Source organism: Alligator sinensis, unplaced genomic scaffold, assembly GCF_000455745.1.
Source record: "Alligator sinensis unplaced genomic scaffold, ASM45574v1 scaffold308_1, whole genome shotgun sequence".
Lineage (NCBI taxonomy): Eukaryota > Metazoa > Chordata > Crocodylia > Alligatoridae > Alligator > Alligator sinensis.
Window position 1 is genome coordinate 1,690,826 of NW_005842041.1, and position 26,190 is coordinate 1,717,015.

Below are 26,190 nucleotides of genomic sequence, written 5' to 3' on the forward strand. Positions count from 1 at the left end.
TATTTTATCTTCACACTACCTAGGTATTATATTTGATATGTAGATACTACCAGTCAAACAAAATGACCAAACAAAGAAACAAACAAAAGGTGTGCCGCTGTTCATATTTTATATCTTTTGGGAAGTGTACAAAGTATTTATATGCAGTGAAGGTGACTCTTAAAAGCAAATTCAATAGAAGTTTTCCTTTTAAAATACACCTTGTTATATCTGGGAAAATTCTTTGTGCCTAGCAACACAAATCTCTGGTCATAAACATTGTTGTCAGAAAAATCTAGTACAGCAAGTTCTCTAATACTTTGAATAATTATATACCATGCATCTTGACTACAAAATATTTTCCCCCCGTTATCCTCCATTAACATTTTGCTGAAAATGTGGGTTTTTTGTTTGTGGTTTTTTTTGTTAAGGGAACTTTGTTTAATCAATGATGTGCCTTTAATTCTTTCTTACGATAATACATACAGGGTGGATGCTGTAAGGGCACTACAGAGCAAGGTAGTATAGTTTAGGGGTTCTGTGTGGTATATTTTTGCCATTACTTCTTACCTTTTGATTCGCTGAGGTTGACAATAAGTAAGATTCCCATTGGCACAAGTGGTGTCTAACAATAAACTTTTAAAGTAATGATTTAAAAAGGGTGGGGGGAGAACCTTGTTTTTGAAGTGAATAAATGCTTGCCTGCTAGTTATAATTCTTTCTTTCTGGTTATTAGGGAGAAGCAGTCTTTGAGACGTGTGTACAGCATCTAGCACAGTGTTGTTGCTGCTTCTCTCAGACCTTTACAAATGACTTTTAATTATAGTGGGAAGTAGTCCAGGGATGACTGCAAGTATCTTTGTAACTTGGCAATCAGGACTTGTAGTAGAGATGATATCTTTTATTAGACCAAAAAGCTTTTTGCAAAAAAAACCCTTTAATTGAAAGCTTTCAGCACAAATTCCCTTCATCAGGCATTGGAGAAAAGATTGCAAAAGTTCTCCTGGGTAGAAATGAAAGTTCATATTTCAGCGGATTTTTACAGAGGAGTCAATAGATGGAAAACTCCTCTGGGCAGTCAGTTCATAGTTGGTATGGAGCCTCTCATGTCCTGTGAGGATCTGTGATGATGCAAATTACCTTGAAACAAAGGCAGGAACAGGATTTCAGGATTTGTAACTTGGAGCCTTTACATGTTTGGGGTTTTTTTTTTTTTAGCTGAAGGTAAATCTTAAGGTATAGAGTAAGTTGTCCACAAACTTCTTGAGGCTTTTAGGCGCAATGCTGACTTGGAAGTAAAATTACCAAAGTCTTTTAATGTTTTGGATACATAAGAAAGAATTATCTCCCTCCCTCCTTTCCTCAAATGCTATCAGTGGGCTACATTTGTTCCAGAGCAGGGCTGTCCACTTCTAATTGGCTGAGGGCTACACTAGCAGGGGCCACACCACCATGGGTTGTATGCCTTCTGTTCCCCTGAGCCACATGCCTTCCCACTGTACCCTGTGGCCAGGTCCCCACCCTACTGTTCCTCCCCATGTCCCTCCACTGCACTGGGTGCAAGGTGCACCCCTCCCACCATCACTGCACTGTCTGGGTCCACCCCCCCCCCGCACTGTGCATCTGGACATCGCTGCTGCTACACCCTATGTCCTCATGCCCAGGCACCCTGATTTACCCTTACCTGATTTATCCTGGCTTTGCTGTGCTGCACGAGTCAGGTACACCAAGCTGCTGACCCCCCAGCACTGCAGGCTTTGCCATGCTGTGCTACACTGTGTGCTGCACCAACCTGCCCCCTGGGGCAGGGGCAGGAAGAAGGAACCTGAGGGAGGGGGAGCCCCCAGTTGCTGCTGCAGCCAAAGCAATGTGGGGAACAGTGACTGGCTGGGAGTCTGGAGACTAGGGCATGTGTAGATGAAATGGGGACCCTAAATTGAAGTTGTGGATTTTTTTTAAAAAACATCACTTCAGTTTAGGGCCCTTTAAACCCCTGTGTCGTGTACACACCTGCACACACTTACTTGCCTCTCTGGCGGCAGGGAGGGCAGGGCGAGCTGCTGGCAGACAGAGTGGTCCCTGAGCTGTGGGGGGAAGTGGGGAGCTGGTGCTTCCCTCTACAGCAGTGGTGGGCCCCCCCAGGTGACATCTGCCTGCAGGCATCCAGCTCAGGCTGCAGCTGGGCTCTGCAGCTGTAGATGGAAGCACTGGGCTCCCACGCAGCTCAAGCAGGCAGGCAGGCAGGCTCTGGGAGGGAGGGGGGAAAATCTGGGCTGCTGCCAGGCTGCCTGCAGAGCTTCCTGCAGAGCCCCTGAGCTGCATGGAGCCTGGTGCTTCGCTCCGTGGCTGTAGAGGCAGCAAACTAAAACTCCTTGGAGTTTTAGTTTGCTGCACCCCAAGTCATTTAAGGCGTGTTACGCTGCTGAATTTGCTACAGCGGCTAGAATTAATGCACAATACGCTGCCAACATGTGGAAACATTGACACCGTTAAAGTAGTGCAAAAGCATTTAGCCTGCTTTAAAGTGTTGTGCACACACGCCTCTTGTTTCATCTACACATGGCCTGTATGCAGCTTTCAGGCTGCCAGTTGGACAGCTCTGCTTTAGAGTAAGTCTACCTACAGCAAGGGTGCAAACTGGTGGCAAAATTCGAAGTGGGCAGGAGTGGCTCTGAGATGTACTGTCATATCTGACTAGGGAGCTCCAATAGGATTTGAAATGCCCTCTCTCAGAGTTGAATCCTCCTACAGCACATCTAAGCCTGTCTCTGGGGCACCTATGTCCCTGTACAGGTAAGTGCAAGTGCTGTGCTAAAACAGGTACAAAAATTACTTTATAGAAATGTAACACTGTATATGTCCTCCTTGCAGATAAGAATTTAGGGGATAGTGACTCTTTGTGTTTCAAATGACTAAATTAAAGTCAAACCTCAAGAACCTATTTGGCTCTGACCCTAAGAAATCAAAGGACCTGCATCTGCTTTATTCATGGATTTTCATACCTAATATTTAGAAGGAAAAAGTACTTTCATCACAAATACATTTGGTTTGTGTCTGCGTAGTTGTATTTTGCTTCATAGTATATTATATCTTGTAGGGTTTGGGCTCTGGCAGCGCTACACAGCAACTAGATTATACTGTATAGAAGTTTAGTCATATTTATCTAAAGTATAGACAAAAGGGGGAAATGATGCATGGAAAATTTCTACTTGTGATGTGAAATCCAGTGACCCGTATGACAGAGTGAGGTGATATAAATGTCTGAGCCTTAATGGTATTTTCCATGTGCCACAGCTTTAATAGTCAAATCCCTCTTATGAAACAATACTTTTTAACTATGTGTTTACTAAATAAGTTATGTAAATGGTTCCTGCTTACAAGGTATATTGGAAAAGAATGTTGCAATAGATGTCAAAACTAATCACAAATACTTCACATTTTCTGTGAAAGTTAGTGGGTTTATTATGTAAATATAAACTAAACAGTTTGCCTGCCTTTTACAGTGTAGAGTCATTCCCCTGACCCAGAGATGGGTTATGATTTCTTAACATTCTCTTATCACTTAGAGAAGTAAATATTTTCTTAATGGTTATTTGAAAGAGAAACCTTCAATTTTCTAAACAGAGAAATAACTCTTTAGTACTCTTCCTTCTAAGAGCTTGCTTTTAATTCTAAAAACTTTGATAAGTGATGTAGGTAAGCTTTAGAAATTAGTATACTCTAGATTACAAACTGTATGCTTGAACTAATTAATCATATCCCAGGGAGCTGGGTTCAGCCATGGCTCCAAATCTGCCTTGGGAGCTGGCAGGAAGTTGCCAGCAGCTGATAGGAGAGGGAGCAGGCAGGGCTACAAAAAGCCCATGAAAATGATAAAACGGGACACTGGATTGAACTACAGCCCCCCAAGCTGCTTTGAGGGCTAGCAGGAGGGGAAGTAGGAAAGAGGAGCTGTAGTTGAGCCCAGCTCCCTGGGTTTGGTTTTCCTGGGCTTGGAGTAGCCCCACACCTCTCTGCTTAATCCTTCACAATCCAGGGGCGGGGGTTACATTCATGTAGGCTGTCTATCTGTCTGTACAAATAAGTATCTGTGGTAGTGGATCAAGCATTAATACTGTTGAGTGAAAGCTTTGATCATAAACTCCAACTATGTTTCATCTGATTTTCTCAGAGTAAGCTGCTGCTTCCTTTTACAAGACTTGTACCTAATTCAGAATCAAACTTGTTGGTGAAGTCTTTGGTTCATTTGACCAGATAGTTTTGGGCTCTGTTTTTACCTTTTAAAAATTCTCGTAAAGCTTTTATGTTTGACTTTGTTTGTGGTTAAATGCACTCAACAGCATCTCTATTTTAATTCATCAAATTTGCTTTTCAGATTATTTCCCGAAGTAATAACACATTGACCCATTTTTCCAGGGTGAGTGCATACTTGTCTCTTACCAGCTGTATAAATTTGAACTTCAGGGAACTCCAGGGAAAGATGATTAAAAGCAGATGAGAACTTTTGAATAAGCAGTGCCAAGGCATCCCTAGAGTTTGTATGATCTCTGAAACATAGCTAGAACAAGAGATGGTGACAATTCTTGCTTTTGAGTCAGTTTTGTTAATCAACATCTGACTTCCATAAAAATTTCTTCTCCCACTGAAAGTTGACAGCATTGTACTCTTCTCTAGTTTGCTGCCCAGAGGCCACACATGCCAAATTTCAGTGGAAGATGACGCTTTTGAGAGTTAGAAATTGATTTATAAAAATGACTCAAAACAAGAATTGTCACCAGTAGGGTAACTAGGGATGAGCAAGAGGGGCACCTGTCCTGGGCACCAAGTTAGTTGGAGTGTTAAAATCATTCCTCATCCCCTCCAAAGTCAGTGCCCTTTGCCATGCCAGGAACTTCAAAACCAGTTCCCAGCTGCTGTTGCTTTTAAGAGCAACAGAGCTAGGGCAGGCAGACTATGCATGGGCAGCACCTTGGCTGGGACTGTTCCCGGTGTTTAAGGCTGCTGCCTGCCATGTCAGCCCTGGCTCTCAGAACCTTTGCCCCTTCCTGCCTCCTGCTCTCCAAACCCATGTGCCCCTTGCCCTTGGAACCATGTGCCTTCTCCACACCCCTGCTCTTAGCCACATACACCCTCTCCTCCCTACCACCTCCACTCTCCCATAGGTTTTGCCCTGGGTACCAATTTGGTTTGTTCCACCACTGACTGTCTCTGTTTTGCCATTCACAAAAACAGAGCATCTCCTAAATCCATTTGCTAGCATATGGCAGCAAACCAGATTCTAGTTTTAGCCTTGCATTTGCATCTAAGATACAGGGGAAATGCTTTGGCCTGGGTTAGGTTCTCTGCTTTTATAAGTGTGAAAGCATGGCCAAAGTCCAAACAAATGTGGTAAGCTTGTATTGTCTGCCTTAATTCGAGGAGTTGCAGTGATGTTACTAATACCTTGACAATCTTTAACTTAAAATTAGACTTTGCACTTTAGCTTTATGTATCTTCGTCTCATACTGCTTTGCATTTTTATAACAAATGCTTTACATAAGTCATTTGGTGTTTCATATACACTGAGAGAGTCTGGCTCATTGTGGCTGGCACGGAAGTGAAAATGACATCTCCTCTGGCACCTTGAATCCCTGTATCCCTGTGGGGAATTCACCTGGAGGAGGGAAGCTGAGCGAGTGGCTTGAACTGTCATCAGACTCGACATATGGCAATGATGCTTGCTCTGTGAATATACTGAGTACCATACGTTTCACTCCTTCTAGCCCTATTATCCCTTTACAGCCAACAACCCCCACTGTGCTAGTTCCATGCTTCCCAGCAGAGAGGAAATTTGTAGCCATTTGCTAATATTTCATCTACCTTGACAGAGTTTCTGGACCCATGGCTATGCAAACAGTAGCCTGTGTGGCTCAGAAACAGCCCAGAATATAAAGTTAAGGTCATCATTTTGAAAAGTGGCTGCCAACTTTGAGTGCCTGAATTTTTCAGGGTGCCATGTATCAGCAGCTTTTATTGCCTTAATTGTTTGCAATAATGGATCCTCATTATTTTGGAAATGAGGAGGTCTGGATTTCTCAAATGGGGCAACCAAAAGTCAAGATACCCATTTCACTTCTGGCAATTTGTGCAGCAGGAAAAATGTAGAAAAGTATCCTGGATTCAGTTGTACCCAGTTGAGCAACATGTAAAAGGAGGTTCCAATTTACATTTGGGCAGGAAAATTCATTTTAATAACTTTTAAGCCAGAAAAAAATAGTTTGTGTTTTAATTACATTTTCTGCAGAGCAGTCTAACAGAGTGCTTGCATTTTATTCATAAAAGAATCGCAGTAAATCTATTCCCCTGCCTCTCTGGACACGCATTGAAAAGTGCAGTTGGTCTGAAAAGAGCACTGATTCAGTTGTTAATTCCCTAGTGATTATAACAAAAGCTAACAGCAGTGATACAGAAGGCACTACAGTCATTATAGAGTAGTAGGAAGAGCTGCATTAGCATCTTTTGAAACATGGTTCCAGAGGGCACGAAAGAGGGATGGACCAAGAACAGGGAAGTACAGCTGTGTAAATGAGTCTTCGGGTTTTGTTTGTTTGATTTTTGTTGTTGTTGTTGTTGCTGTTTTTGAAAGGGGAAGAGGGCAGATATGGCTTCTTTCTGTTAACTGCTCTTTATCTTTCCCATAAAGATACAAGATACAGGACTAGCTGCAGACTTTTATAACTTTCCTGATTAGTGTCTCCCTGCAGCTTCCCTTAATAGCACCTCTGCTATTCAAGTAAATGCTTTACTTTCTTCCTGTTCTTAAGCTGTGGATTGTTTTATTGAAACTATAATTAAGGATGGCCTGTTGATCTAGAGGTCAGGGCTGCTACTAGCAAAGAGACAGGCAGTAACCAAGGTGAATTTTACCTCTGCAAAGGAAAAGCAAGTTATTAGTATCCATCTGCCCAGCAGTGTCAAGATTGGAGAACAGGATTTCTGAGCAGCTAAAGTCCCAGCCCTATGAAATACCACACAGTTGCAGGGAGCTCAGGCTGTACAAAGAAAGCACTGTGAATGTGGGAACTGGGGTGCAGTGGCCCATAATTACAATAGGATTGTGCAGTTCAGCTTCAATAGATTGTGGGGAGGGACTGCAGGAACTCAGCAAAAGCAGCTGAAAAAGGTACTGAATGATTAGGATGGTGAACCACAGCAGTCTAAATAGCTAAAGAAATGAATATAAAATTAATCAGATGCAGCTCGTACCTTGAAACAAAATTTGTAATTGCTCGCAACTCTAATAAGCCTTTCTTTATATGTGGCTCAGGGAGCAAATATCCCTCTTTGGTATGGTCTAACATCAAGCTTAAGGATTTACAGAAATCTTCAAAGGCTTAGCTTTATCATGAGACTGGAAAAGATAGCCTATGTTTGAATGAGATTGGAAAAGGTACCATGCGAAGACTGTTATTACTTATCATAACTTGCGGTCACTGAAGAACAAATGCTTCCTTGCATTAGGAAATTTCAAACGTGGGACTGAGACTCAAATCTGTCGTGGCTCCCCCGGTCCCCCCCCCCCCCCCCCCCCAAACTTAACTTGAACAATTTTCTGGTAGAAAAGAAAATCCCTAGCATTTCATAAATGTCAATGAAAGTTCTGCCTTTTACATTGGTCTTTTTTCACTCCCCAAAGTTTAGCATTATATAGTGGTATTTTTAAAATTAAAAACCCTGTACCATGTAGTTTAATTTAAATCACCCTTCTAATAGGGACTATCCTTGTTTAATGGCTGTACCTGTACACTGCAAGCCCAAGGGTGGAAAGTATTTTTAACAGATACTGTATTCTTATCCAAAGTCTTGGTGGGAAATGAAGCCACGGTATCTCTTTAATTTCTACGTGAAGTTATAAACCAGTTGAATAGGATTCAGAGTTATAAACATGTTGAAACCTGGGACCTGAATCTCGGAGATAAGAGTAGCAAAATATAAATAAAACTGTGCGAGTTGTAGGGAGGCTTCAGGAAAGAAAGACGGCTTGTGGCATTTCTACAGGAGAAGGGACCTATAGGATACAGAACCAACAACTGGCCAAACCCCCACACAGCAAGGATAGGAATGAAGTAATGTCTGTCTTCTTTACAGACAGCAGTAGGAGGAAGTGGGGTCAGTCTAATAGGGAAGATTGCTGCATCCCACAGAAGTCATTGACAATTTCTCATGAGACCAGAGAATGATAGAAAGGCTCCACTTTGGGCACTTGCCTAGTCCTTTCGCTTTTATTGAGCTGATTAAGACTTGGGTTATTGTATAAATAATTATTAGCTGAATTGCTGAAACGTACTTGCTGGGGTATGGTGACAAGGTAACTCCATGGCAAAAGCCCACCCCACTTAATTTATTTGTAAAGGGTCATTCAGGTCCTTTGAGCTGAGTTGAAGGTCATGATGCCCATCGTGGTGCCTGAAGGAACGAGCTTGGCCCAATGGATTGTTCAGGCTTGAGAGAATCTTTGGGGGTTTTTGGGTTGTTTTTTTTTTTTTTTTAACTTAAGCCTCACCGAAGATCAAGGTCCTGTTATGCTAGGTGATGTACATAGCATAATAAACCCCATGCCCTAAAGCAGGGGCTTTCAACCTTTTTTTGGTCAGTGTACCCCCGGCAGCCAGTCAACGAGTGGGGGGTCCACCAGCAGCCAGGCAACAAGCAGAGGAAGGGTATGTGTACCTAAGGCAGGGGGTTGTCAACTGGGGGTATGCATACCCCTAGGGGTACTTAAAAAGATCATAGGGGGTACACAGAACGAATGAAAGAAAATTACTAGAGGTGCACTGATACATAGTTCCCATTGGATCGGCACCAAAAAGGAAAAGTGACAGTATTGGTAATCAGCTTTTTTTGGCTGATGTGGCCGATAACATGGCTGAAGAATGCTCTGTGCATGCGCTCAGTAACAGTGCAGCCAGCCAGGAGTACAGCCCAGCAGCATGCAGAGCAGCCAGTTTCAGCTGGTAAGTCTGTTGTGAGGGGAAGGGGCATGGGTGGGGGGCAGAGAGAAGCCCCAGCAGTGAGGGAGGGAGTGGGGCAGGGGCAGGCGCTGCACAGCTGGGGCAGGGCAGGGTGCAGGGCAGAGCCGTGGCTTGTCTGGGGGGCGGGGGTGGCTCCTGCCTCTACGTGCATTCCAGGAGGGCATGGGGGTGGGGGCGCATGCCCCCAGATCTGTGTGGGGGGCAAGGGCGGGCTGCTGCTGCAGGCTGAGGGTGGCCCCAGGCTCTTCCTGGCGGGGTGGGGCTGGACCTGGCTTTGCTTGGGGCGGGCAGTGGCAGCATGGGGAGGAGGGGCTATGGTGAATCTTGGGGTGGCTGCAGCCCCCTCCATTCCCTCTCTTGGCACTGCCACTACCCACCCTGAGAGCAGCTTAGCTCAGCCCCCCTGCCCGGAAGAGCCTGGTGCTGCCCCAGCCCCAGCCTGCAGTGGCAGCCAGCCCTTACCCCGCACAGATCCAGGGGCACATGCCCCTTATGCACTCCCAGGGTACGTGCAGCAGCAGGAGTCACCCCCTTCCCTTCCCCCTGCCCCCAGAATGAGCTGCTCACGGCTCACTCCCACACTTTGCCCAGGCTGTGCAGTGCTGGCTCCACTCTCTCCCTCACCACAGGGGGCCTTGATCTGCCCCCCTTGCCTCCCCTCTCGCCCCTTCTCCCACAGCAGATTTACCAACCAGTTGCGGCATATATTAATAATGCATTTAATGTTAGTTAGTGTAGCCTGCCTTATATTACATAACTGGTAACATTAAAAACAAGAAAAAAAATATAATGGGGTACATGAACTAAAGATTTGAGGCAGAAGGGGTGCACTTGTTTATAAAGGTTGAAAACGCCTGCCCTAAGGCATGTACAGTCTAAATGGAGAAGGTAGGGAAGGGATGTGGGAAAGCAAATTGTCTCTCTATCCTACATGAAAGGAATTGAGGGACAAGAAAGAGTTGGATATTATGTATTATTTTATGGTAAACAAACCATGCCAGGCATATGTCAATACAGTAAAATGAGCAGTGCATTAAAAAGGGCTTGGGTGAAGAAGACTGAGAAGTACAGCAATATGGTCATGTAACTAATTTGTTTAGGCATGTGTTCATTAAGTTCCTACACTTTTTAAAAACAGGAATGTACTATGACTTTCTCTTGTAGACATAACTAAAAGCCTGAGCGTACAGATGTAAGTTACTTGAGGAAAATGATGAAAGGAGGCCATGGTAGGGAGGGGATTTCTGTTTGTTTAGAACGTCATTAAAGAAGAGCTGGAGAAAGGGGCTACTGTCATTAGCAGAATGTAGGTGATAGGAGGCAGCAACCCCATATGAAACCTGGTTGGATCCTGAGGCTTACTATTTCAATTCACTTTCTCTTTGATTGAATGCCAAATAGCATCTTCCTGGTACTTCTCCTGTTATGTATCGCATTTGTTTATATACAGTGTTATCCCGTTGCCATGGATTACCATAGGGCTGTCTAGCTGGTGGCCCATGGGCTGCATGTAACCTGCAAGGCATTAAATTGAGTCCCTGAGTTTCTACCCAACTGCCACTCCCCTCTGCTATTGCTCTGGTTGCTTTCACCCCCTACCTTCCTCCAGGTGCTGCTTCTTACCTCTGCCCCACGGGGTGGTGCAGTGCAGCAGGCTGACCTGAGGGTGAGTCCAGGGCCACAGGAAGGGAAGCAGCACAGGAATCCGAGCATTGCATTGGTTGCGGGGCAGCTGTGCCCTGCATTGGCTGGGGGGCAAACGGTGCAGCCGTAGAGAGGATTGCCCACGTGGACCTGTAATACAGTGTGTGTTGTGGGGGGGAAGCATCAATGTATCATGCAGCCTTGTGTCCTGTGCCTTACCTGGTGTGGCCTCCTCTAGTGTAGTCCGTGGAGGCTTGGAAGTTGGACAGACCTGATTTATAATGTTGTAGAAATAAATTAATTGCCTATGCGACAATCCAAATAAAATTAAGTAGAACCTCAACTCCTCTTCTTCAGACCTGATCAACCTTTGGGCTGAACTTTTACACTGCAATAACTGTTTTGTTTGGAGCTTGGGGAGTATGTAGCCTTTTGATGGATCTCTGGTCCAGATCTTGTTGTTTTACTATTTTAAATGTACTTTTATAGTTGTCTGAAATTCATGGTGCATTTGTGCCAGGGCCAAGCATTAACTGTCAAATCAATGGTTGTTTAGCTGTAGCATTTATGTGAAAGCAGGTAACAACTTTCAACACCCTAAGGGAAGCAATTGTTTGACATCATGCAATGCCCTCTGCAGTAACTATAGTAACCAAATTGTTTGTGGTTTCATTTTTTGTTTTTTTTACAAAGGCAGACTGCTTGTAACCCCTTACCCATCTTACATAATTATTAACAAAACTAGCTAAAATGAAATTAGGATCATAGGAAAATAGGGCTGGAAGGGACTTCACAAGGTCATCCATGCCAGCCCCCTGCTCAAAGCAGGATCATCCCTGTCTAAAACCAGCTCAGCCAAGTGTCTATCCAGCCTACTCTTGAAAATTTTGAGGGATGGAGATTCCAGTTTCTCTAGGTTGTTTGTTCCAATACTTGACCACTCTCATAGTCACAAAGTTCCTCCTAAATGTCCAACCTAAATTTCCTCTGCTGCAGCGTGATCCACTTGCTCCTAGTCCTGTCCCCTATAGCCACAGGGAAAAGTCCCTTTCCATCCTTTCTGTACTTGCCCTTCAGATATTTGAAGACTATTATCAAATCCTCCTTGGTCTTCTCTTTTCCAGACTGAATAATCCTGGTTCTTTCAGCCTTTCCTTATAAGCAGAGATCCAGGTTTTCTTTTTGGCATGGAAAAACACAGATTTTCTCCTGTAAAGGAGAAGAATGTGTATTTTTTCCCTTTAAAGTAGAACATAATGGATTTCTCCCTTGAAGGAGAAAAATGTTGGAAACAACAGCTTTCCCTTTGCAGGCTGGCAGAGTTCCAGGCTGCAATGGGCTGCTAGGGCCTGTGGGGAGCGGGACACAGAGAGCAGGGGGTGCCACATGAATGTGCGTGTGTACACGTGCATGTGGCAGCCCAGCAAGATGGTGGAGAGCAGCTCCTACAGCTCCTTCCAGGCAAGTCTGTAGGGGTTGGGGCAGGGGGCGCCACAGGAATGCAGTGGGGGCATGTGCCCCCCAGATTTCTGTGCTCACAGTGAAGCACAGGGCTGTAGCTGGGCTGGACCAGCTCCGGGCAGGAGCCACCTCTGCACACAGCAGGTGGCACCCAGCGCAGCATGGAGTGCTCCGCTGCCATGGCCACCAACATGAGGTGCCCCCTGCCTGCCTAGCAGCAGCAGGGGACATAACTGTGTCACTGCCGGGCCTCACCTTGGCAGCCATGGCAGCATAGTGCTCTCTCCTGCACTGGGTCCTGCCTGCTAGGCAATGGAGGCAACTCCTGCCCAGAGCTGGTCCAGCCTGGTTGCAGCCCCGTGCTCCACTGTAGGCACAAAAATCTGGGGGGGTATGTGCCCCCCCTGCATTGCCTGCATTGCCCCGCCACCCCACACTTTGCCTATGGCCACACTGTCCTCTTCCCCACACACCCACCCCCTTCCTCACACACTGAGGCGCTGGGGGCAGTGGGTTGGGAATGAGGAGCACCAGCAGGGCTGGGGGTTGAGAGTAAGGAGCACTGGCAGAGCCAGTGGGCTGTGGGTCAGGAGTGAGGGACACTGGCAGGGCTGTGGAGGGCTGTGGGTTGGGAGTAAGGGGTAATGGCAGGGGCAGGGCGCGAGCATATCAGGGCTGCTCAGTGCTACAAAGCAGGGGTGGGGAATGCAGCCACAGCTGGACCTGCATCCTGGTGAGTGAAGGGGGCTAGGGCACCTCTGATTTTTTTTTTTTTTTTTTTTTTTTTTCGCCTCTTTTTTTTTTTTTTTTTTTTTTTTTTTTCTTTTCTGTAATAAACCCGCCCCCCCACCACAATGTATAGGTATTTAGAATTTATTTTATTACAGTACTAGCGCATTGTCCATCAAAGATTAAGGGGGGGCGGGGGCAGGGACAGAGCAGGGATGGAGTGCAAACACCCACCATCCCATGCCGCCGCCATCTCCCATGAGCGGGGGCGGGGGGAGGAGCTTGCCCTGCCATCCCCTCCATCCTCCTCTGCCTCTCCACCATTCTGTCCCCACTGTCATGGTGGTGCTCCGACACCTCTGGGGGGTGGGGGGCAAGGTCAGCTGTGCTGGCCTCGCCCCCCTGCTCCGTCCCCTCCATCCCCACCATCATGGTGCTCTGCACTCTGATTGGTTGTTTCACTAACCAATCGGAGTGCTCCAAGAGCATTATGGACAGACAGACAGATGGACTAAACCCTTTATTATATAAGAATAATGATTGAGGCACAATAGGTTTCCAAATTGCTTTTAAATTGTAAATATATCAATAAACATTGTGTTCAACTGATACCTATATGTGTAGTGGTGTTTCATTTTAATGGTGGAAAAACATGGATTTTCGTGTTTTTGATCAGATAACATGGGATTTTTAAACAGAGATGACCAGGATCTATGCTTATAAGTCATGCTTCCCAGGCCTCTGATTATTTTTGTTCTCTGTTGGATTCTTTCCAATCTCTCCACATCTTTCTTGAAGTGTTGGGGACCCAAACTGAACAGCATACTCCAGGTCAGGCATTGCCAGTGCTGAAAAGAGTGGAAGAATCACTTTCCTTGATTTGCAAGTGACATAAAATTATTCTCGAACTATTTGGGTTGGTCTAATAAAAGATATCAAATTCACCCAAGGAACGTTGTCTGCCTATAAAATTATTTAGTAACTTCTATCTGCAGTAGTGGTAGGTAGTGCATGCATGTGATAAAGGCATAGCCAGGCACCTCTGTGCCCAGGGCAACTGTGTGACATCCAGAGCAATACTGCCTTTTTGTCCTCCCCTCCCACCTTCCCACAGAGGTGACTGGTGCTGCTGCCCCCATTACCCTACCTTCAATTACTGTACTTGTGATAAATTCTATAGTTCTAGACTGGAATAGAAAGCCTACATCTGTGGTTGATGAGTAGCATTACAATACTAGTTGCTGATTCATGGGATCATGTGCTGACTTTGCCTGCTTTGAAAGGATTTAAGATCTTGTTTGTAGTGCCATTGAGAAACTATTTGCATATCAGCTAGTTTCAGTTTTTCAGCTTGGTAAAGTAGGGAAGACCAGTCCTATTTACTATGTGTTGAAATAGCAATACATGGGGAAACACTTTCCCTGTCGATAAAGTACCCATAAGTTCAAAACTGTATCTTGTATGATAGTTTCTTCTATTCTGTAGTCTTTCATCAGGATGACTTGCTGTCTTCTTAGTATCCAAGTAACATTTTCCCTATGTAGTCTTTAGTGAGGACATAATTATAATGAGGATGTATATTTTATAAGAAGATATATTTAGTGTATGTGTCATGATTTATAATTATTTGTGCCAGAAAGAGAGAGAATCCCATGTCCCAGAGCAAAGATAAAATGACGTTGTTTACATGGGAGGGAAGAATGGACGAGGTTTGGTTTTCAATGTGAACATGTACAACAACAGGGCTGACTTCAGATTCCAAAATTGTTGATTCCTGTCAAAAGATGAAGTAGCCCAGGTCTGGTGGGTCACAGTTTGCAATAAAAAGAACTGGCTTGAGAAGAACACTGATGAGCTCAGAGTAGCACTCTCCAATATTGTTGTTTTACAATTTGCTGATCTAACAACCAGACGCACATTGATATGGCTAAAAGCCTTAGTTGGGCACAGTCTCGGGTTTAAGGCATAGGCACATTGCCATGGGGGAGATGGTCTGAAGTCACTCCATGAGGAATTTTACCTTAAAGACAGGATCCAAGGACAGGATCCAAAGACAGGATCCAAAGACAGGATTTTGGCTGGAACTCTGTGTGAAGAAGTCTGTGCACCCAAGGGGCAACACCCCTCGGAGAATGCAGCTTTTCCCTCTCCCCACATCGGACTGATCCCATCCGGTGGGCCAGTGGGATGTATAGAAGGAGATCTATCTATGCCCCCACACACTTGGGGACACTAGGCTGTCCAAGGGGAGCAGTGTGGGAGCAGTTTCTTAGCTTCCCTGGATGCAGGAACTTCTTTCATGTCTTCCTTTCCAATGTCCCCACTGGGGGCTGTAAAAAGATGCATTAGTTTAACTGTGGCATGACATAAATATAACCCTTTTGTCAGTGTAGCAAACTTCCTATTCAGTAACCACCTTTTACTGTAATTAACATGAAAAATGTACAAATGTTTGAGAATGTTATATTTTAACATTTGGTCTAGAAAAGCCACAAAACCACTTAGAAGCTTTTAACTGTAATATTTTTCCTGCAGATGGGAAAATATGTATATTATTCTACAGTACTTTGTGATAAAATTTGACATATTTTTTCCTGTTTATTGTTTTCAACAAAAAACAACCCCCCCAACTCTTCAAAATACCCTTCCAGTTTCCATTATCAGATTGTGATTGTTTTTTGAAAGCACAAATGATTCATTTATCAAGCATCAAATATTAGGACCTTGTATGCAGTCCCCACACAGGATAAGAAGCCAATTAGTTTGTGAACTTTATATTATGAAACAGTACATAATCACTGTTGATCCTACTCACTTTGCCATTTATTGATGCCCTAAAAATGTGTTGATACAAGTTTATTAGATCCATAAGTTCCTGTACCATTATGGTTGATGGATGGGTAAAGGGACACTTTCTGAATCTTCACATGAGGCTGAAATGAAGAAAAATCAATTTCAATCTCTCAAAGAGAAATCTTGGCGTAGGAGGCTGCTGAGCTGTATTGCTGTCTCTAGAGTAGTAGGGTCTTTAAGGAGAAATTCAAAAATAAAACAGGCTTGTTAAAAACCAGATCATGTTTTGTGGAGTTACCTTGAGATACTGAAAAAAAAATTGAAATGCAGTTGGGAAAAATGCAAGGGGGGAGTGGAATTTTCTTGTTCCCATTTAGGGCCTTTGAGCTCCAGGAAATATATTTTTGCAATAACAGCATAGGGACCCACTCATCTTGGTTCACCTTTAGGCTTGGAGAAAAACTGTTAAATGGTCTGCTTATCATCTTCTATGCTTCCCCTAAAATTCAGTTCATAAGACCAGAAACATATATATTTTTAAACTGGAATAAATGGTCTCTGTGAGAGAGATTCCATGTAAAAATGCACATAAATCTTTAATCTTGGCTGGTTACAGTGTCTGATTTTATTTCTAGATGCTACAAATTACTTTTAAAAGGTCAGAAAACACACTAGATGCTCTCCCAGTATTATTTCTCAATTTAAGTGATTGCTACGATTACTAAAGTGATGTTGTTTGATTGAAAGTGGAGAACAGTTCCTCTTTAGTCATGAATGGGAGTAAAGGTCATCTAGGAGACAACCTTTCTATTAAGGTGTGATCATGCCATGAAAAGGCTAAAGAACTTCTTCCTGAGGCTATACATGTTCTTGGCAATTTGTTTGCTTTAGAAACTCCTCCTGTTCCTGAAATACAACCCAGTTGGCTTGGTCAATGTTCTTTTAAGCTTCCTGTCACTTTTCTGCCTGACTTACCTAAAATCTGCTCTTGTTTATCAGCTGCAGCTTGTTATCTGTCACCTTTTCAGCCTCTACTTCTCTGTGCTCATTTACTATGTGTGTGGTCAGTTGTGTACCAAAAATCTGCCTGACTGGATGAATACCAAATTAATCAAAGTTACATAATTAGTGTCTATGCAGGTCATTAATCATTCATGAATAGAAGCCTTTCAAGGAAAGAGAAGCAGGAATCTTCTTAACGCATGAACCAAACCTTTTAAAAAAAATCAAAGTAGCACTTCAAGAAGGGCTGTGTTTCTTGTTCCCACCAAATCGCTTGTTATGAGCTATTATGTATGTGCAGAATCTGCCTGGCATGTAGTTTTAATTATTTGAGGTACATGTCACTACATCATTTCTCCTTTAAAAATATGGTAATCTGTCACTACAGTGTGTGCAGTTGTGCTAGATCGTAGTTCACTTCTCATGTCTTTTTTTGTAACTCCAGCTATTTCAATGAAAATGTGCTGGTTCAGATGCTTTCCCAAATCTGCAGTAATATTTTACTCAAATGTAAAATGCTGTCTTTTGCTGTCATAATTTCCCTGTTTGCTGGAACGTGTGAATTATCCACTTAGTTGGTCTGTTGAACTTAAAGCTCTCTTTTACTGTTATCCTTTTCTCGCGCTTCCCACTGGTTGTCTGATATACTTCCTTGCTCCATCTTTTCTTAACAAACTTTTCTGAGCTGGGATTCCTGCTAGAGACTCAGTTCTACCACCCCAACTCTACAAATAGGACTACCTGTAGAGTCACAAACTATTTAGTGTAAGGAAGGGTAGTTGTTCATGTACAGCACCTCATACACTATGGTCTAATCCAGATTGGGTACTTGGCAGCAACAAAAAATGCTAAGTAGCAAACGTATGACGAATAAAATAGGGGTTTTTTAAATGTGGAATTTAAACCTAGCACAGTGGTGGTGTTCATTCCGATTTTTTTTGGTAGCAATTATGAACTATGTACTGAAGAAATGGAAGTGAACACTGTTGGTGATCAGTGGGATTAAACTGATTATGTTTTCTATTCTTAATACCTCACTCATGTTGTTATAAAAGGAATATATTTATATCAATAATCTATACTTAAAAGATCAGATGTCATCAGTGCCATAGTAACTTTGCACATGCATGTAATCCCTTAGAATTTATAAGAGCTTTCCCCAGAAGTTTACAGGTGATATTTCCAAGCTATTGGAGGGATTGGGATACCAAGTGCAATTAGAAATCTATAGAAACTTAGTGTCTAAATCCCTTGGTCAGTTTTGTAATCTCAACCAATATCAGTTATGAATTATGATAAATTTTCTGAGACTTCAGATACACCACAGGATTCCTTTACATCATGAGAAACAGTCAGCTTCAGTTACAAGTTAATTTCTCTTCTGCTTCCCAACCCAAGAAAGTAAGGTTGGATAGAAATCACCCTTATAAAACAATTTAAATGCTATGTACAAATTGTATTCATGATAAAGAGCAAGAATCCAGTTATAGCAAACTGACATTGAAGTGTTTATTTTCTTTGCAGACTGCATCCTCTGCTATTAAAGGAGCGATTCAGCTGGGAATAGGATACACAGTAGGTAACCTCACATCTAAACCAGACAGAGATGTACTTATGCAAGACTTCTATGTAGTGGAAAGTGTGTTTCTACCCAGGTAAGAGCAATCTTATATAATTAAAGAGTTTTATGCTTTTATTTGCTAGATAATTTTTCTTTTCAAAATAATCCTTATACCAAAACATGATCATAATAGGCTTGATGCAACAGAACCACAATGGTTGCCCGAAGAGAGGATATTTATAACTAGGGGTCTACTTAGCACGCAGAGACAAAGCAATTTTTGTGGCTTGGTTGTGGCACGAAGAGTGGATTTCACATGCATTTCCTGGTGTCCCTACCACTCACCCCTGATTGGTAGAGAGGCATATACTGTATAATATAATAGAAAATTCCTCATGTAACTTCTTAAAAGATAGCGCTGAAACATTTTTACTTCACTGACTGGTGCCTTCACTTACTCTACATCACTAGCAGATAGTAATTCTCAATTGTGTGCTCTATTGCTGCAGTGATTGTCATGTTTTCTTTGTATTACAGTAAGCATTGTGACTTCCTAAAACAGAGTATTATATGAATTAAGCGCTGGGGATTTTTTAAGTTAATTTCATGAGAAATCACAGCCAATGCCATTTTTCATGGTTTCCGCAAAAAACGCAAAACTGCGAATTAAATAGACCCCTATTTATAAAAAATAGTGATAAGATTATGAGCCTATTTGAACTAGAAGTTTAGAGTTTGTAATTGTCTTAAAATGAGAACCAAAGACTACACATACTTTTTGTATGAACTAGGGCCACAGCTGAAACTAATTGTTGTATGTAGTTAGCTCTGCACGTGGTCTCCACAGGTTTAAGACATTATACTGAAATTCAGCATCTAGTTCAGACCCTGCCTCTGCCCCAGCACCTCTGTGACCTTTAAGTCACGTACTGGCCCACAAAAGTATTTAAGGTTCTAACTCCAAGTAATAACCATGGGAGGTAGGTGCCTAGTGATTTAGTATCCTAAATACCTTTGTGGATTTTAATATTTTTATGCCTTGTTTTCCATCTTTAATAGGAAGATGATAATAATACTTGCATCTTGCTACAATATTGGGAAGAATAATAATATTTGAGAACATCAGGCTATATAGTGATGGGAGCAATGTAGAAACTTATTAACTTACCTGTAGGTTTATAGACAGAATCTACTTATACGCTGAAACTGTAAATCAACCTTTCTCCCACTGGGGACAGCTTTCAGTATTTGAACACAGACAGTTGCTTATATTCTTACAGCTCTGTTTAAGGGACAGTGCTGCAGAAACACATTCATCTTAATGAAGGAAATCAAGGGTAGCTCAGATGCCAGTGATTTAAAAACTTGGTATATAATGCCTTATAATGTTTTCCAAGCAGTTATATAAAATGTGCATGTATACATGTGTACACTTTATGTGTAAATATGTATATAATTAAGCATGTGTACACATTCATAGATTGTAGAGTTGGAAGGGACCACAAAGGATCATCATGTCCAACCCACTGCCCCAGGCAGGAAAGAGCGCTGAGGTCATACGACCCCCATCAGGTCTATCTAGCCTCCTCTTGAAGACCTCCAAGTTAGGTGAGAGTACCACCTCCCTTGGCAGCCCGTTCCAGATTCTGGCCATATTTACTATGAAAAAGTTCCTCCTAATGTCTAACCTGAATCTACTCTCCACTAGTTTGTACCCGTTATTCCTAGTTACTATTAGGGGTGCCCTGGTAAATAGTGCATCTCCAATTCTCTGTTGTCCTCCCTTGATAAACTTATAGGCAGCTATAAGGTCACCCCTCAGCTGTCTCTTGTGAAGGCTGAAGAGATCCAGATCCCTCAACCTCCCCATATAGGGTCTTGCACGGAGGCCACTAATCATACGAGTGGCCCTCCTCTGGACACTCTCCAGATTCTCCGCATCCCTCTTGAAGTGCGGTGCCCAAAACTGGACACAGTACTCCAACTGCGGCCTGACCAATGCCCCAGAGAGAGAGAACATCACCTCCCTCGATCTGTTGGTTCTGTTAAACTATATTACATACGTGTGTGGGTGTGTGTGTGTATTTTTTTCATATATACATGAAAAAGACGAGAACAATTTAGTTGGGATTTTTAAAAACAGGATTCTAAATTTAGGTTCGTAAATTGACAGGGAAGACTTTTTCAGATTCTCAGAAGTGCTGCATACTTAATATCTTCTATTGTTTCAGTGGGAGCAGCTTGGATATTCAACACTTACAGAATTCAGGCCTGCTTACCTAGTTGAGTACATATTGAAGCTCAAAGTTTGGCCCACATAGAATATGCATGTAACCCCACAAGATCTTTCTGAAGATATACACTCCTAGAAATTATTTGAATGCCATAACAATAAAATGATGTCTAGGATAACAGACATAACAACTTCCTTTTTTTAAAAAAGGAAGTTGTTTTACAAGTTGATTTTATTTGATGTAACTCCATTTTGGAAGAAAGAGACCTGGGAATAAATCAATCTGTGATTTTTCTTTAGGGAAAAACAACAGGTTAAACTACTGCCTGGGAAAAAAATCCAGTCCTTGCACCAGATACCGTAGTTTTTGCAGTGAAACAAGTTAATTCTGTTGCTATCTACCATAAGTTTTGTATCTACTTTTTCTGTGTCCCATATTTTGGATTGGGGCATATACAGATGGTAACCAAACGCAAATGTTTTTTCATGTGTCAGCAAGAAATTTTTCAGACCTCAAGAAACTACTTATCGTGCCTATGTTCATAAGTATAATTAAATTTCTCTGTTCTAAAAAACAAAATACAGTGATAGCTATCCTTGAATGAGAGTGTTGCGAGAACAGAGACAGGCATGAAGATTTCTGTTGATTATGTTGTCTTTCTGTAAAAACCTCTCAATTCTCAATATCAAATGAAACTTACCCCCCACCTTCCCACCCAAAAAACAAAACAAAAGAAAAATACAAAAAAAACCTACTCCAGAGAAGTTTTTTAAGCTAAAATTGTAAGTGGAAGAGTCCATTCTCCAAGCCTTCTCTCTCTTTCAGCCTATAGATAAAGTCAAATCAGGATGTAGCGTTTTGAAAGTTGTAATGTTTCATTTTAGCCGATAGGAAACCTGCTTACATACATGCTAGCAAGTAACACTTACCCTATGTTTCTCTGAGGGTAGAGAGAGGACAGGTTTCTTTTCGTTTAGACTGGGGATGCAGCCAGGAGGAACAGCTTATGCGTACTGACACAGTTTATTGTTAAAAGCTGTAGTAGCATCGTCCAGCCCAGTCATCCAGAAATATAGGACAAGGAAATATATAATAAAGGAAAGCTATAGCCAGGGGCAACAAGTAATTTGACTTGACCTCTAGTACAGCTAGCTAGTAAGCAATAGCACGTTATGCAGTGAGTCATCTTGACTGAAACAAAGGCTCTTTCTGCAAAGAGTACTTGTTGATAACATTCTCCCTCTATTAGAATCAGAAGTAGCTTATCCATCTCAGTCTCTTAAGAACAACCACTGAGTCTGCAATGTTTGTGCATTTAGTGCGTCTAGTAGATGGAAAGTCTGGTTCTGTCTTGGCGTTTTTATCGATCTTTCTAAAATGGGACTGATGAGTATGAATGGCAAGAGTGTGATAAATTCCAAATCCCTGAATAATGATAAGGGACACTCATTTCTATCACTGTCTTGAATGATGAGCCTCCCCCTCACTCATGAAGGTGTAATGTAGGTTTATTTTTGAGGCATGACAATATGTAGACTGTCAACTTCAACTGGGATAAAAATGGTAGTTGGAGTTTTGCTCACGGCCGAAGGAACATGGACTTGAAATACAGCATATAAAAATCAAGGAACAGTCAACATTGCAGAGAAATATTAAGCAGAGGTCTATTTAACAGATATTTAAATTACTCTATTAATGAAGCCGAGACCACAGAAAAACAGAAATGACATGAGAAAATATATGGGCTTATAATGGAAAAAATCTGCTTAACATATAAACCAGCCATATTCTGTTCTAGTTTCGGGCTCCACAGTTATTTAGCTGCATCCCTATGTAGAGTGGTAAAGTGGGTATTCAATAACCATATGTTCTTATATACAACATGCCCCCAATAAAACATGCACCTTGTTTTTTTGCAAGGCAGAATGTAGAAAGCAAGATTTTTTGAGAGGCATAGATAACTGGCTGTAAGACAGCACTGCTTTTTCGGCTTGCTGAGCCAGACACAAGCAGCAGCCATTTTGGCAGCTGCATGGCATGCACAGTGTCTCCAGGACTGCTGCTTTTCCAGCACAGAAAATAGTTTCCCTGTTTAATACATACAACACAATTTTGGGGGCCTGATTTTCAGGAGAGGAGTGCATGTCATATGTGTCATATGTGTATATATCAATATATGATTGATATATACACATCATACATGTTCAGTTCACAACAGCCATTTTTTATCTTCACTGCCTGCCCTGATCCATCTTCAAGTCCTGATATACTTACTGCCGTCTTCTTTGCACCCAGACCTGACAGAAGCAATAGGAACAAAGAAGTGGGATGTCACTTGTTTCATCCATGTGTATCCTAGGTGCTATATCCTGATAATAGTAGGCATTGTTATAATGGTGATGCTAGAATGAGCCCAGCCTACTTCAAATGCACTTAAAACAAATCAAATATCATACTGGTTACACTATCATGTAAGAACAAAATAGGAAAAATAGCTCACAGTTACGTATACGATTAACCTTTGGAGTTTTTTAAGACTGGGGTAGACAAAACCTTGGCTGGGATGATATAGTTAGGGGTGGTCTTGCTCTGAGTAGGGGGCTGAACTAGATAACCTGCTGAGGTCCTTTCAAACCCTAATTTTCTGTGATTCTATGATAATATCAGAAAAGAAATAATCCCAGCATAGTTCTTGACCTGTCAAGTAAACTTTTGTACCATCTGTCTGCTGGTTTAGTAACCATAGCAAAACACATTAGCTTAGGATACCAACAGTCAGAGCCTCGTGATCCAAAAAGGATGGAAAGGCAAAAAGGGTAAAATGATTAGGTTAGAGTTAAGTGAAGCATAATGAACCAAATTCTGCTGGGTTACACTGCTGTGGATAAGGAATAATGCCACAGATTGCAATGCAATTATTTAATAGTTATGCTGATGAAACTAATGTGCATCTGATTCAGTGCCACTCTGAGTTACATGTTTGTTCCAGACAGTCAGTTTCAATGAGTAGCCATGTCTTTCCACAATGAATAGTTATAAATTGCTTAAAGCAGTGGTTTTCTACCTTTTTCATCTGTGGGCCGCTTTGGTAATTTTGAATTGAAGTGCAGACCCCTTTGAATTGTAAGTGTGGGAATTTGCATACTTTTGATTGATCATAGTCCTCTTTTGTGGACCCCTTAGACATAGTCTGCAGACCCCCAGGGGTCTGCAAATGACAAGTTGAAAACCACTGGCTTAAAGCATCGTTTTTTGTTGGCAACAACATCTCTGAAGGGATGGAAAGCTACTTAAATTGCCTCTACTCATTAGTGAAACTTCCATTTTTATTTTTAGGATGCTGCAAGACAGCCAGAGTTCTTGTTCGTGCTGGTCTACCCAGACCAAAGTTTACAACATGCTTTTTTTTAGGGACAAACTGTGATGTATCAAGGGGGTCCAGTGCAATAATTGATTCAGGACCAAAGTCTGTGTTAGTTGAAATGGTAGTGGACTTCTTTTATAGAAACACATGTTAGTTTTGCCCTGTGCTTAAGGCAATTGCCCTGGCACATGATGCCAGATCATTATTTGAATCGTATGGAACTAACCTTGGAGCCGGTGCAAATAGTCCCTTCCCATACTTCACAAATGCCCCTGTACAAATCCAGAGCTTCTCTTCCCACTGCTGGAACCACTGGAGTTATTCCAGAAACAGTGATGATCATGGCTGAGCTGTCAGGTGGAAGAGGTCCTCTGTAGCCTAACTGGTTTCTCTCGTTATTCCAACATGTAGGAACTTTTCTCTTCGTCTCGGGATATTGAGGGGACAGTATAATGCATGCTCAGTGCTATTAGTACTCTTGGACCCAGTTCTATATCATGAGTTCACTTTTAGAAGTACTGTTTTTATGACCCAGAACTACACTCTAGCCTGCAGGCTTAGCTGCAGTACTAGTACTACCTAGTGGTAGTATTGATTTCTTTGCTCTATAGCAGTGGTCTCCAACCTTTCTATGGTGAAGATCACATTTTGTAAGTAAAGGGCACCCCAGGTACTGTTTGCCCCGCCCCACCCCCCCACCTGCCACCCCTTGCCCCACAGCAGATTGTGGGGCCAACAGTCATTTTTGTGGGCTGACAGTGGCAGCCCCCCATGCCTCTAGCCCAGGAGACCCAGTGGCCCTTACTCTCACCGCTGATTGGCTGCAAGAGCTGTCTGTCATACGATCCCATCCCTTGCCACTAGTTGGTGGAGAGGGGTAGGGCCTCATGACAAATGGCCCTTGAATTATGAACAGGGCCACATGACAGACAGCTCTTGCAGCCAGTTAGCTTGCTGTGCTGCCAACCCCCCTCCTGGCAGGCTGTGTGGCTGGGCCACAGCAGCCACAAGGGCTGCTGGCTTCCTACACAGAGCCAGCATTTTAGTTTTGGTAAGGTTTTTATTTTTTTTCAGGGAGCCTGCCAAAACCACAGAGCCTGTGCTTTTTTGTGAAACCTGCCCGAAGTCACAGTTTCCACAAAAATCACAAAATCGCTACTTTGGTAGGTCCCTAATTATGATGAAGTCTCAATCTCTCTAATACCAGAATTAAATGCATTTTAGCCTAGGTAAAGATTTTACTTGCCCACGATCACAGATAAATTCAAAGTTAATGATAGAACTCTTTGCCTATCCAGAGCTCTAAGGCTAGGTACAGAGAGTCAGAAAGTCCGAGGCTGAATCAATTCAGTCTTTGCAGGTTAGTCTAAGCTGCACAGATTAAATTCAAACAGAAGTGAACAGACATTTACCTTTGATTCAGGAAACACAGCCACATGCCTGGAGTGGCTCAGGCCAGAAGCTGGGGGGGTGCTAGAACACAGGTCTCTGGCTGTGTGTTCGCTTCCTCTTCCTGCTGCCCTTGAGGTCTCTGGAATTTGCAGTCCAGAATTACAGTAGCAGCACTCTGCAGGGTTGCTCATCACTTCTTCTTCCTGCTCCCAGGTGCCTCTGGGATTTGTAGTCCACAGTTGCAGCCAGCAGTAAGTTTGAGCAGGGGAGGAGCGGGTGTTTAACTCCACCTCCCTGGCCGCACACTCCAGCCAGGGTTTGTCTGAGGGAGGGCAGTCCTTCCCCCGCCACCCTTCCTCAGACTGGGCTGCATCCCCAGCCAGGCTTCACCCCACCTCCTTTGCCCACCCTACCTCCTTGTCTGTCAGCTTGCACTGCTCCAGCTAGGGAGCAGAGGAGTGGGGCCAGCGCTTCTATCTGGAGCAGACAGTACAGCCCAGCCCAGGGCTGAAAAGCATGCTGGGATTCTGGGGGATTGTGATTCAACTTGAACCAGGAAGGGGTCTGGGACAGAAGTTTCATAAACTGGTTTCACCCAATTAAGTCTGATACTACATTCAACCAGGTGTATCTTAAACCATTTTCAGCCATTTTGAAACTGGTTTATGAACAGTGAGCTTCTATTCTGTTATAGGTTTAAACCAGTTTCAGATCACTTTAGCCAGTTTATGTGCATCTTCTGTCCCTAGCCCATATAACTGTTATAGAATGGAAAGGTTGGCTCCTTTTCTTTCTTTGTATATTCTCCCATATTTCCCCTTTCTTCAGTAGAACAGTAAGTACTTAAGATGAGTAGAGAAAGGTACCCCTTGGCTAGAGATTCCCCCCCAAACATTTTTCTTTTAGGCTGAATTAATAGTTTGTGTGTAATTCACTTCTCATGTGTTATTTCAGCCCTGAAAATTGCTGAATCAGAGCCTGATTCAGCAAAAAATTTTAAAAAATGATACAGGAAAGAGT

The 26,190-nt window shown here is 42.8% G+C and overlaps 1 protein-coding gene across 4 annotated transcripts in view; it reads left to right on the plus strand.

The window, feature by feature from the left end:
- Nucleotides 1–26,190, plus strand: part of PIP5K1B (phosphatidylinositol-4-phosphate 5-kinase type 1 beta) — a 172,640-nt gene that overhangs the window by 33,999 nt on the left and 112,451 nt on the right. For 3 of the 4 annotated variants that reach the window (XM_006022615.3, XM_025202980.1, XM_025202982.1), the window contains 2 exons: nucleotides 4,355–4,396; nucleotides 18,144–18,274. In XM_006022615.3, the coding sequence (XP_006022677.1) occupies nucleotides 4,355–4,396; nucleotides 18,144–18,274 (173 nt within the window). The remainder of the gene's footprint in view (nucleotides 1–4,354; nucleotides 4,397–18,143; nucleotides 18,275–26,190) is intronic. The other variant, XM_025202981.1, reaches the window with a different exon arrangement.